At 51.2% G+C, this 12,052-nt stretch overlaps 1 protein-coding gene across 4 annotated transcripts in view; it reads left to right on the top strand.

Annotated features, from left to right (window-relative positions):
* Atp9a (ATPase phospholipid transporting 9A (putative)) overlaps positions 1-12,052 on the top strand; it is a 108,833-nt gene that overhangs the window by 61,621 nt on the left and 35,160 nt on the right. For all 4 annotated transcript variants that reach the window (XM_028859026.2, XM_028859024.2, XM_028859025.1 and 1 more), the window contains exons 11-14: positions 741-901; positions 1,250-1,392; positions 2,782-2,894; positions 8,810-9,022. In XM_028859026.2, the coding sequence (XP_028714859.1) occupies positions 741-901; positions 1,250-1,392; positions 2,782-2,894; positions 8,810-9,022 (630 nt within the window). The remainder of the gene's footprint in view (positions 1-740; positions 902-1,249; positions 1,393-2,781; positions 2,895-8,809; positions 9,023-12,052) is intronic.

Raw genomic sequence — 12,052 nt, 5'->3', positions numbered from 1 at the left:
GCCAGCCTGCGCTACAAGAGGCAAGATTCTGTTTATAAAACAGTAAACAGAACATTGTGAAGAGGTTTACCACATCAGTAGCATGAGTGGATGTCGTTTCCCAGACTTGAGTCAAGGTCACCCCAGCACCGACCTTTTCCTTACACTGTTGCTAACTTGAAGTTGGAGCCTTTTTCTGGGACATTATGGATTTGGTGTCCTCGTTGCATTTTGAGACACGTGAAAACACTGAAGTTTGGTTTAGCTTGGCTGGAATCCTAGGTGTTGTGCATGCTGGGCCAGCACTCTGCCACTGAGTTACACCCCGACCCCAAGTACGCAGCTGTTAAGATGATGGCATTGTCCGTACTGGCTCATGGAAGTCAGCCCCCCAGCTGTGTAGGCCTGGACTTGTGGGGTGTGGGATGGGACTGTGAGTGTAGGACTGAAGCAGGACCCCAGTGCAGCATGGTAGAGGCCGTGCAGTGTGGAGGTCAGCCCGGCACTGTGGCCATTTGCTTTGTTTGGGTTTCTGAGTCTAAATCTGAAGTCAGAAGAGACACCGATGATGAGGTCTTGGGGCCCTGAGGTCTCGTTCCTAGACCCCCGCCAGAAGGGCCGCACCTTCTAATATCACACGCCTCACTGGGTGCGGGCCGGGGCCTCACTGGGTGTGGGCCGGGGTGCAGGTGTCGAAACCCGCTTTCCATCCAGGCTGTGGGCTGCACCCCGATCCTCTGCACCCTGTGCTTTGTCCCCAGATCGGCCTGTTTGACCTGGAGGTGAACTGCCTCACCAAGATCCTGTTCGGTGCGCTGGTGGTGGTGTCGCTGGTCATGGTGGCCCTGCAGCACTTCGCTGGCCGTTGGTACCTCCAGATCATCCGCTTCCTGCTCCTCTTCTCCAACATCATTCCCATCAGGTGCGCTGGGGACGGCGTCAGCGCGGGCCGAAAGTGCTTTCCCTTGACTCATTCAGGGATCCTGGTCCTGACAGGATTATCGCTCTGTGGTAGACTGCTTTTCCTGGCATCAGCAAGGTCCTAGGCGCCTTTACCCCTCGGCTGTCTCACTAGTCCACGGACCAGTAGTTAAAAATGAAAAGCTTCCCTTCCTGTACTCTAAGTGACTTGAATCTGTGCAGAATGGCTGTGTGGCCTGTGATGTCTCTTGCTTCTGGGTAGGGCTCTGTCTCCATGTGCACAGCACACGTATACAGTCTGTGTGGTTTATAGATGTCTTGGTAACCCTTTGCTCTGTTTCCTACCTAGCTTGCGTGTGAACTTGGACATGGGCAAGATTGTGTACAGCTGGGTGATTCGCAGGGATTCAAAAATCCCCGGGACCGTGGTTCGTTCCAGCACAATTCCTGAACAGCTGGGCAGGATTTCTTACTTGCTCACAGACAAGACAGGTGAACGCCTCTGCAGGGGCAGAGAGGGGCTGGGTGGGGTTCCAGCAGCTCCCGGCCCTCTCTCTGGAGGTAGGAGAGGGGCCGCAGCTGCCTTCCTCCCTCACTTTTGGATGAAGAGGGAGTGTGTGTGATGATGCATGCCAGTGTCAGTGGACGCCTGCATGGGACGGCTGATGTGCAGGGCATGCCCCTCAGTTCGTTCCCACACCAGCCACGTGAGGCAGGAAGGAGTCGTCTACGGGCAGGCCCAGGACAGGGTGCGCGCCTTCTCTGGAGGTGCAAAGTTGTTGACACACTTGGTGCTTCCGCTGCCTTGACACAACAAAAGGAGGCAAATGTAAGTGAGGAAGGGGCCATTTTGGCTCCTGGCGTCCGTGTCTCAGTCCCTGGCCAGCTGCCTCCGGTGCCTTAGGTCTGGGGTGAGGCAGGTGCATTGTGGTACAGGAGGAAAACCGCGCCCTCACTGGCCATCAGGAAGCAGAGGGAAAGGGTCTAGGGACAAGATGAGCTTCTGTTTCGTTTGGTTTCACTCTGACAGAAGCCACTTAGGGGAGAAAGGGTTTATTCAGCTCACAGGTCAAATCCATCAGGCAGGGAAGTCGAGGCAGGAACTCCGAAGCAGCTAGTCATAGCACACCCACAGTCCAGAGCAGAGAGAGAAAGCGTGCGTGCATTCTCGCTGCTCAGCTGGCTTTCTTCTCTTACTCTGTGCAGGACGCCTAGCCTAGGGGTGGTGCTGCCCACAGTTGGGCTGGTTCCTTCCAAATCATTTAATAATCAATACAGTCCCTACAGACATACCCATGGGCGTCTGATCTATTCCTCATCCAGACTCTCTTCCCAGGTGACTATAGTGTGTCCAGTTGACAGTAGTGTGTGCTAGGAGGAGCCTCCCTGCCCCTCACTTCAGGGTGAACTCGGCAGTGGCTAATCCACTGATGAAGTTGGAGCCTTAAAGAGCCGTCACCCTCCACATGCCAGCAGCTAGGGACCACGTCCTCCACACTGGAGCCTTTGGGGCCTTTTTTTTTTTTTTTGTCCTGACTCATCAAGTCAGCAAGAGCCAGGATTCTGCAAGGAGAGAAGTGGGCAAGTTCCAGATGTGTCAGCACGGAGCCCCTGGGCTGGTTCCTGTGGGGCTCTGGCGTGGCGGCCATGTCTTTCTTTGCTTATCTGTCCATGTGTCTTCTTGCTCAGTCCAGGCTGATGGTCAGTGTTTGCCACGTGCCACCGTCTTAACTCAGGGAATGTTCAAGCACCCTGATCGACAGCCCCAGGAATAGGTTCAGTCTTGTCCCCATGGAAAGTAGGGTGCTCTTTCAGAAGAGTGGGCCCCTCTCCACTGAAGCCAGCACGAGGCACTGAACGCCTGCACCTCCTGTGTTCTAGGGACCCTGACACAGAACGAGATGGTGTTCAAGCGGCTGCATCTGGGCACGGTGGCCTACGGCCTCGACTCCATGGACGAAGTGCAGAGTCACATCTTCAGTATTTACACCCAGGTAAAGCCTTGCTTTTAACGGGTCCGTCACCGGCTGGACATTTTAATTATTATTAGCCCGGGCTGGCCACAAGTTCACTACATAGCTATGGATGACCTTGAATTCCTGATCCCCTGCCTGTACTTCCTGAATGTTGGGATTAAAGGCCTGCACCACCACATCTGGTTTATGTTATGCTGAGGAATCGAACTCAGGACTTTGTGTATTCTAGGCAAGCCCTCTACCAACTGAGCTACAGCCTCAGATCTCCTGAACACTAAAAAAATTGTGTGTGTGTGTTGTCTGGCCTTTCACTTGTTTGTTTGTTTGTTTGTTTGAGACAAGGTCTCACTATGTAGTCCTGGCTATTCTGGAGTAGTTCACTCTGTAGACCACACTGGCCTCGAACTCACAGAGATCCTCCTGCCTCTGCCTCTTGAGTGCTGAGATTAAAGGCGTGTGCCCCTGTGCCCAGCCACTCTGTATTTGTAAATAACTACTGAGATATACTTTATACACCAAGAAATTGAGCCCTGTTGAAGGTACAATTCAACGACTTCCAGCAAACTTACAAGTCACCAGACTGGCTGACTGTACATGTGTCTTGTTCTAGCAGCAGGGGCGTGTCCTGCTTTGTCTGATTTGTTGAGAAGGCCCCACTGTGTCCCTGGATGCCTGGAACTCATGTGTAGCCCAGGCAAGCCTTGAACTTGCTATGATTCTCCTGCCTCTACTTCCTTATGCTGTTTTGTTTTTTTTTTTTTTTTTCCCTCATGTGGGTTCTAGGAACCAGGTCACCCACTGAACCATCTCTTGGCCTCCTTAGCCTTCAAGGGTGGTATTTGCAGCTCCAAACCCTCTAATGTGGGTCAGGGCTGGAAGTCCTGGTTGTTGCTCCGACACCTGTGTCAGCAGGTGAACCCAGTGGTCCCACAGGACAGAGCAGCCACTGTGAGCACTGCTGGATGAGGTGAGGCTTGGCTTGCTCTTGTCCCCTTGCTCTCGAGAGCTTTGGTGTGTAATCCGAAGGCCTTAAGGCATCAGTCACAAGATGAACCACGGGCACAGGGAGAGAAGACTAGTGTGTATTTGTGTGACATTCCACTCCCAGATTCACACAACACCGACTTCTCCCCTAAGATTCATAAGCTTGACCCAGGGACCTCCAGGGAATCTATCAGATGGGCGTTTGTCAGGTGCGGACCTTGACACGTCTGGCAGAAGGAGCTGGAATCCTATCTTTGTTTGTCTTCTGTGTGTCCCGGTGCAGACGGAGGTTTACGAGCACCCAGGTGACCAGTGTAGAGTGTGATTTTAACTAAACTGGCCTTGTAAAGAGAACAGTAGTCTCAAACATTCTGGAAGGAAAACTCTAGATTATTAATACAAGGCCAAACAAACAGTAAGAAAATGACCAGTTCATCATGAGATAAAACTCCTACCAGGACAGGGGGTAGGAGGAAGTCCCTGGCTTGATGATTAATCATCTAACCCTTTGATAGTGTTTTTTAACATTTATATTTTTGTGTGAGGGTGTGTACATGGAAGTCAAGGATAATATGCAGGAGTCCATTTAGTTCTCTCTGTCTGCCATGTGAGTTTTAGGGATCAAACTCAGGTTGTCAGGCTTAGCAACCCTGCCTTATCCCGCTGAGCCATCTCACCAGCCCATCCGACATTTTAAAATACATATATTTTAAATGCACGCACCCATGCACGCATGCACGCACGCACGCACGCACGCACCCATGCACGCACGCACGCACGCACGCACGCACCCATGCACGCACGCACGCATGCAGGCCCGCATGCACGCACGAAGGCTTGTACGCACTCATGAACACTGGTACGTTTTGTCCTTCTCCCTCTCTAGGATAACCAGGACCAGGGAGTTTTCTCCGGGGTAAAAAAAACTCTTGCCCACCTCGGTGGGTGCTACATCTGGTTTTGTTTTTCCCTTGGTATTTTTAAGTAAGAAGTAGTGTGTCTGGGTTAAAGGGTCTGTGGGGCTGAGGTTGATACAGATTAACATGGTGTCAGGTGAGTGAAGCTTTTCCACCTTTCCATATGGGAGTACGCGGCTGTCACAGGCCTGGCCCAGTGGTCAACGCCAGAGGCTCTGTGATGTGTGCATGTGCGCGCGCACGCACACACACACACACACACACACACACACACACACAGACACACACAGACACAGACACAGACACACACACAGAGACACACACACACACACACACACACACACACACACACACACACACACACACACACACAGAGTCTCATGTGGAGGCTGATGATAGCTCAGGCTGGTAAAGGCATTTGCTACCAAGCGTGATGACCTGAGTTCCATTCCAGGGATCCACGTGGTAGGAGAGAACCACCTTCCATGAATTGTTCTCTGACCTCTACACACATATTGTGGTATGCACACTCATGCCTCCCTTCTCCAAAGAATAAATGAAAATAATAATAATAAAAGTCTGATGTAGCGTAGGCTGGCCTCCAGCTTTTAGCTCAGGATGACCTTGAACTTCTGACCTCTTACCTCCACCTCCTGAGTACTGGGATGACAGGTGTGCACACCTGATGTTGGTGGTGCTGGGGATCGATCCCAGGACTTCATGGGAGCTGGGCAGATGTTCTACCAGCTGAGCCGCACAGGCTTGCCGGAGCCACTGACTGAACAATGGAAAGAGATAGTCTCTGCATCCGTGACCATTTCCTCAACTGGGGAAGACACTGACGTAGGAAATGGAGGTGACCCTGACCTGCCGCCACCCCCACCTTCTGATTGCCTGAGGAGTGGCTTCCCTGGTTGGAGACTGTGGCCTTTGTGGGACTTCAGCCGTCCTGGCTCTCTTGGCCTGGCTTGGACGGTGTTTCTTCTCCCAGATCACAAACCCCCGCAGTGTGGGTTGGCTATCCCAAACCGCAGCAGAGCGCCAGATCCTGTGCACACAGAGTCTGTTTGCCCTGGGTACTGCTGTACTGACTGATGACTGTGTACTGTTATGTGATCTGGCTGTACTGTGTATATGTCTGTCTGTACTGTTATGATGACTGTGCCCTGGTTGTTACTGCTGTTTATTGTACTGACTGTATTTTTGTTTGACTGTGCTCCTGGGTTTTACTATGTTTTTGTACTGACTGATGACTGTGCCCTGGTTGTTACTGATGTGCTGGTACTATGTACTGACTGACTGTGCCCTGGGTACTTTTTGCTGTGTTACTGTGTACTGACTGATGACTGGGCCCTGGGTACTATGTACTGATGACTGTGCCCTGGGTACTGTGTACTGACTGATGACTGGCCTTACTTGTACTGATGACTGTGCCCTGGTACTGTGTACTGACTGACTGTGCCCTGTACTGTGTACTGACTGATATGCCTGTACTGTGTACTGACTGACTGTGCCTGGGTACTGTGTATGATGATGTGTGGTACTTGTACTGATGACTGTGCCTGGTATTTACTGATGTGTTTACTTGTACTGACTGACTGTTTTTTTTGTACTTTTTTTTATGACTGTGCCCTGGGTACTTTTTATTTTTTTTTTGACTGATGTGCCTGGTACTTGTACTGACTGACTGGCCCTGGGTACTATGTACTGACTGATCTGTGCCCTGGTACTTGTACTGATGACTGTGCCTGGGTACTGTGTACTGACTGACTGCCTGTTATTGTTGATGATGACTGTGCTGGTACTTGTACTGATGACTGTGCCCTGGTACTGTTACTGATGATGTGCCTGGTACTATGTACTGACTGACTGTGCCTGGGTACTGATGAACTGTACTGACTGACTGATGACTGTGCCCTGGGTACTATGTACTGATGACTGTGCCCTGGGTACTATGTACTGACTGACTGTGCCCTGGGTACTGTATGTGACTGACTGACTGACTGGGCCCTGGGTACTATGTACTGACTGAGCTAGCCTGGCACCCCGAAATCTGGCCCGTTCCCACTCTGGAAGTTGTCCCTGGAGATAGGTGCTCTGCTCAGCTTCTCTCCCGGCCTTGCGACTCACACTCTGCAGTCCCTGCAGTTGCCTCGCCGCAGGCTTTGCTGTTGACCTGATCTCAAACAGTGATTCAGTCCAGGTGCTGAGCGGTGTGGGCAAAAATGGAAACATGTCCTGGCACGCCATCACATACATTTACCAGAACGTAAATTGCGGACCAGTAGAAAGTGTCATCTCTCCAGCAGAGGGGCTTCTCGTAAGCCTTCAGCCCCTGTAGAATTTTAAAGGTAAAATCTTCATAATTAAAAGCATCTGACTAATGAGCTGTCGAAATCGGAGTTCTGATCCCTCACTCTAATTATTGTTACCATGTTGTGCCCTTTGACCTGGAAGTGCAACCTGCGTGCTCTTGACACCAGAGGTTAACAGAGCAGGAAGCCAGAGCCCTGTGTGTCCCCACGGTGACTAGAATAATTTAGTAATTGTTTAATTACTCAAGGAGCTTAATGCCACTACTAAAAATAGTATTAAAAATTTAATGAATGTCATTTTCTTGTTTCTCAGGCCATCTGTTTTCTGTTTGGACCAACCATGTGTCATAGGTATTAAGCATCATGCGTGGCAAAGTCTCACAGGGCTTTTCTCCTCCCGGGTGTACACACTTTCAATGGAACATGGGATCTAGGAACTTCATGAACATTTCTGGCTTCCTGCGCTGCCGAGGCAGGCAACCTTTGGTCCAGACAGTGACTCTGACCTCCTGCTCAGCTCCAAGGAGTTCCTATCTGTTTTACACGTGTGTGTGTGTGTGTGTGTGTGTGTGTGTGTGTGTGTGTACGTGTGTGTGTACGTGTGTGTGTGTACGTGTGTGTGTGTGTGTGTGTGTGTGTGTGTGTGTGTGTGTGTGTGTGTGTACGTGTGCCAGGGCACACCTGTGGAGGTCAGAGGACAGCTTTCAGGAGTCTTTTCTCTGCTCGCTGTGGGTCCTGGGGATCCGGCCTGATCTGTCAGTCTTAGTGTCAAGAACTCTGACCCACAGGGCCATCTCCCCAGGCCTTAATTCTTCTTTTTCTTAGACATGGAGGAAAAACATGTTGAGAACTCCCCTACCACTACTTTGGGGATTGTTCGTTTGCTTATTATTTACTTACCGAGAGTGGGTCTCCTGTAGCCCAGGCTAGCCTCCTTGAACTTCTGGTCCTTCTCCCTTTCCTCCTCCAGTGATGGGATGACAGGTGTGTCGTGTCATATGTTATGGATGCTACGGATGGAACCCAGGGCTTTGTGCTTCTGGGCGTTCGCTCTGTGAATTGTGCCGTACCTCAGTTTATCCATTCCTCCAGCAACCTCTCTCCTGCCAGGCACTGCTCTGGCTGCTGGGAATACAGTGGCGAGTTACGCGCGCTGGCAGCCTCTGCTCTTGGGGGCCTGTGGGATGAAGGTTCACGTGGACAAGCCAGGCTTAGGTGATGAAGACATCAAGACGTAGCGGAGGGCAGCCTGAGTTGCTCTGAGGGCCTGAGTAGGGCTGAGAGGGTTAGGGAGCCTCAGGGGCCTCTCTGAGTTTACCTTCAAATGGAGACCCGTGTGGTGAGACTGAGCGAGCCATTCTTGCAGAAATCCAGAGGGAATGGGATCCCAGGCAGTGTGACTGGGCCAGGGAGGGGAGATGGTGTGGGAACCCGGAGAGATGGGCAGTGGCCAATCCCATGGTTCCTGGGGAAGAGGACTTGGATTTCACTGAACGCTGAGCCAAGGACCCATGTGACGTGTGTGTGTTGGCATCAGGTGTCTCCCTCAGTCTCTCTCTGTTGTTTTATATTGGTGTTTAACCCAGGTCCTTGAGCATGGATAAGCCAGGAGTCCTGCGTGCTGAACAGTAAGAGGAAAACACTAACCACCATTGACGTGACACGATGTCCAGACCCCTGGTCTTTCTGCTCATCTCTTGCTTTTCCTTTCCTTTAGCAATCCCAGGAACCACCGGCTCAGAAGGGTCCCACGGTCACTACCAAGGTTCGAAGGACCATGAGCAGCCGTGTGCACGAGGCTGTGAAGGCCATCGCCCTGTGCCACAACGTCACACCTGTGTACGAGTCCAACGGCGTGACAGACCAGGCTGAGGCTGAAAAGCAGTTTGAGGACTCCTGCCGTGTGTACCAGGCATCCAGCCCAGATGAGGTAACCCGGGGAGGGCGCAGCCATACCTTCATCCCTGGACTTCAGCAAGGGTCTGTCATGGTTCTGTGTGGCCCTAACTGTTCACATTCTAGGCCTTGCCTTGATTCCTTCCTTCCTGCCCACAAAACTTGGCACCTGATTCTAGAAACAGGTTTTGTTTTATTTTTGTTTTGGGACAGTGTCTCACGTAGCCTGGGCTAGTGGCCTCAAAGAACCAGGGCTCTGTGGCTCATGGTGGATGGGATGTGGCACTGTGTAAGCCCTTTCTGAGCTCATAGGTAAAGGGATATCAGGATGTCTTCATTCCAGATCTGTCTCTTTTCCTTTTTTGAGAAGAAATTGTCCCGTGGGAGAGACTTCCTTGTTAATGGTGTGGTACTGTGGGTAGCTCAAACCAAAAGCCCTGGTTGACCATGGCCACTGATACTCAAGCCAGGTGTTTTATGAGTGAAATGTGCCTACTCTCAACTTGTGAGCTGGGGAACCTGTGTAAGTGGAGTGAGTGGACGGGGAGGCAGGGCTGGGTCTGCTCTGGTGTAGAAAGTGGACATCAACATTTTTTCTTCAACTCATTAGGTTTAGTTCATTACATCTTGTTTTCTTTCAAGAATGGAATTGAGACCCTTCAGGGTTTGGGTTGTGAGATAGGATGGTATTTTTTCTTGGTAGTTAGTGACTGGGGACCAGGAGCATGTGTGGACATGTGATGATGACACTGGAGTTTGCGATACTGATGTTCGGCACAGTGTCTGACCGCTGGTTGTGGGCTGTGCTTGGCCAGCTGTGGAGAAGCATCAGGTGGACCCTGGCAGCCTGCTGTCTGCTGAGCCTCGCTGTGTCTGTTTTGGGGCTGTGGGGGTGGGTATGTTCCATGGTTCGGTCTTTCTCAGATGCTGCGGTTTGGGGGCGTCTCCGCATAGGGAAGATGCTTTATTTCATCGTCTGCTCTAAATGGGATTCACTTTGTCTTCAGTTTCTGATTTGCACTTAAAAACAACAAAAGGGATGTTTTTTTCTTGTCTCTGGAGTCTTCCACAGTCCCGGAGGATCTGATATTTAAAAACGGTTTTTTATTGCATTTACTTACATATGTGTGTATGTATTAGTATGTGCCGTGATGCATGTGTGGAGGTCAGAGGACAGCTTCCAAGAGTTATTTCTTCCTTCCACCGTGTGGGTTCTGGGGTCCAAACTCAGGCTGTCAGCCGCTACCCCCCCAGCCTCCCTTTTTATTATTTGTGTGGATGTATGTTGTGTGCGAGAGCCATGGTGCACATGTGAGTTCAGAAGACAACTTCTGGGAATTGTTTTCTCTCCTCCTACAGTGGATTCTAGGGATTGGACTCAGACTACCAGGCTTAAACAGAGGGAGGCTTTTACCCGCTCAGCCTTCTCACTGGCCCCCTTATACCTTTTCTTAAAACACAACTTTATTAATTTTAAAATGCACTTCATATCTTCAGTATAACATAGATAAGAAGAGAAAAATAAGATATAATCCACGAAGGCTGCAGCCACTGATAATTCAGTGTCGCTCTGGCTTCGCTCTGGCTTCTACACGGAATGCCGCCGTATTTATATAAACATGCCACATGACAGGAAGAAGGGCTTGCTGCGCAAGTGAGGTCTTCAAGAAAGCCCTACTGTTCTGAGCCCCTGCGGAATTCCATTTGAACTTGGCTTGGTCCCATAATGCCTTTGAAATTCACTGTCAACTAAGCCTTGTAGAAGCCCAAGGTTAGCTTGCTGGAGCGTTGGGGAGCAGGCTGCTGCTCCTGTGTGGCTGGAGGAATCTCCAGGGTGCTCGTGCCTGTGCTCGGTCAGCCCTGGACATCTTGACGCGTCTGCATGCAGCTGTGGATTTACAGCCTCGGTATGGGTCCTTCCTACCCTCTGCTGTGAATCGGAACTGGGAAAATAGAACAATCCAGCCTTTTATGCTCACCTCCCGGCTCAGTGGCTTTTTCTCTTTTCAGTGTGTGTGGTAAGCCTGGGGGTGTGGGGAGGAGCATGGCACAGCTTTCTTTTTTGAGACAGGGTCTCTCTGTGTAGCCCTGGCTGCCCTGGAACTCTATCTGTAGACCAGGCTGGCCTCAAATTCACAGAGATCCACCTGCCTCTGCCTCCCCAGAGCTGGGATTAAAGGCATTTGTCACCATCACCCAGTTTAAATTTTTTTATTACACTTTATTTTTATGTATATATGGTTTACAAGCATACCGTGGTGCACACGTGGAGGTCAGAGGTCAAGTTGCAGGAGTCCGTTCCCTCTCCAGAGATTGAACTCAGGGCAGCAGGTGTTTGTGGCAAGTGCCTTCACCACTGAACCATCTAACATGCCCAAAGGAATTATTGACACCCCCTCCCCAGTAGTGACGATCGAACCCAGGGCTCCTGGATCCAAGGCAGGTGCTCTTCCACTGAGCCCCATCTTTCTTTTGTTAGGTAGGGTTTCATGTAGCCCAGGTTGGCCACAAACTCTCCATGTAGCCAAGGATGACCCTAAATTTTGGATCCTTGTGCCTCCACTTCCAAGTGCTAGGATTATGAGTGTGTGTTACCATGCCTGGTTATCCTGGTTATCCTGGTGCTGGGGATGAAACCAGGGCTTCAGGCATGCTGGGCAAGCACTCTGCCAGCAAGGCACGCCCCCCATCACCCATCACCCTTCTAGTACCCATCCATAAGAGGAGGGTACTGCTAGGCGGTGGTGGCGCATGCCTTTAACCCCAGCACCTGGGAGGCAGAGGCAGGTGGATTTCTTTGAGTTAGAGGCCAGCCTGGTCTACAGAGTGAGTTCCAGGACAACCAGGGCTACACAGAGAAACCTTGTCTCGAAAAACCAGAGGGGAGGGGGGAGGGAGAGAGGGAAGGAGGGAGGGAGGGAGGCAGGCACTAAGGCGGCCACTGCAGTGCAGACACGGCTCTGATTACCTCTCTCCAGCTTCCATTGGTGAGGTCCCCCACTCAGAACCACCGTAGCTGGGCCTCACTCCGCCCTGCATGTCTGTCACTGTGTAGGGACCTCAG

Source organism: Peromyscus leucopus, chromosome 1, assembly GCF_004664715.2.
Source record: "Peromyscus leucopus breed LL Stock chromosome 1, UCI_PerLeu_2.1, whole genome shotgun sequence".
Taxonomy (NCBI): Eukaryota; Metazoa; Chordata; class Mammalia; order Rodentia; family Cricetidae; genus Peromyscus; species Peromyscus leucopus.
The sequence above is the reverse complement of the archived record's forward strand: the minus strand, read 5'-3'. Positions and strand labels throughout refer to the sequence as shown.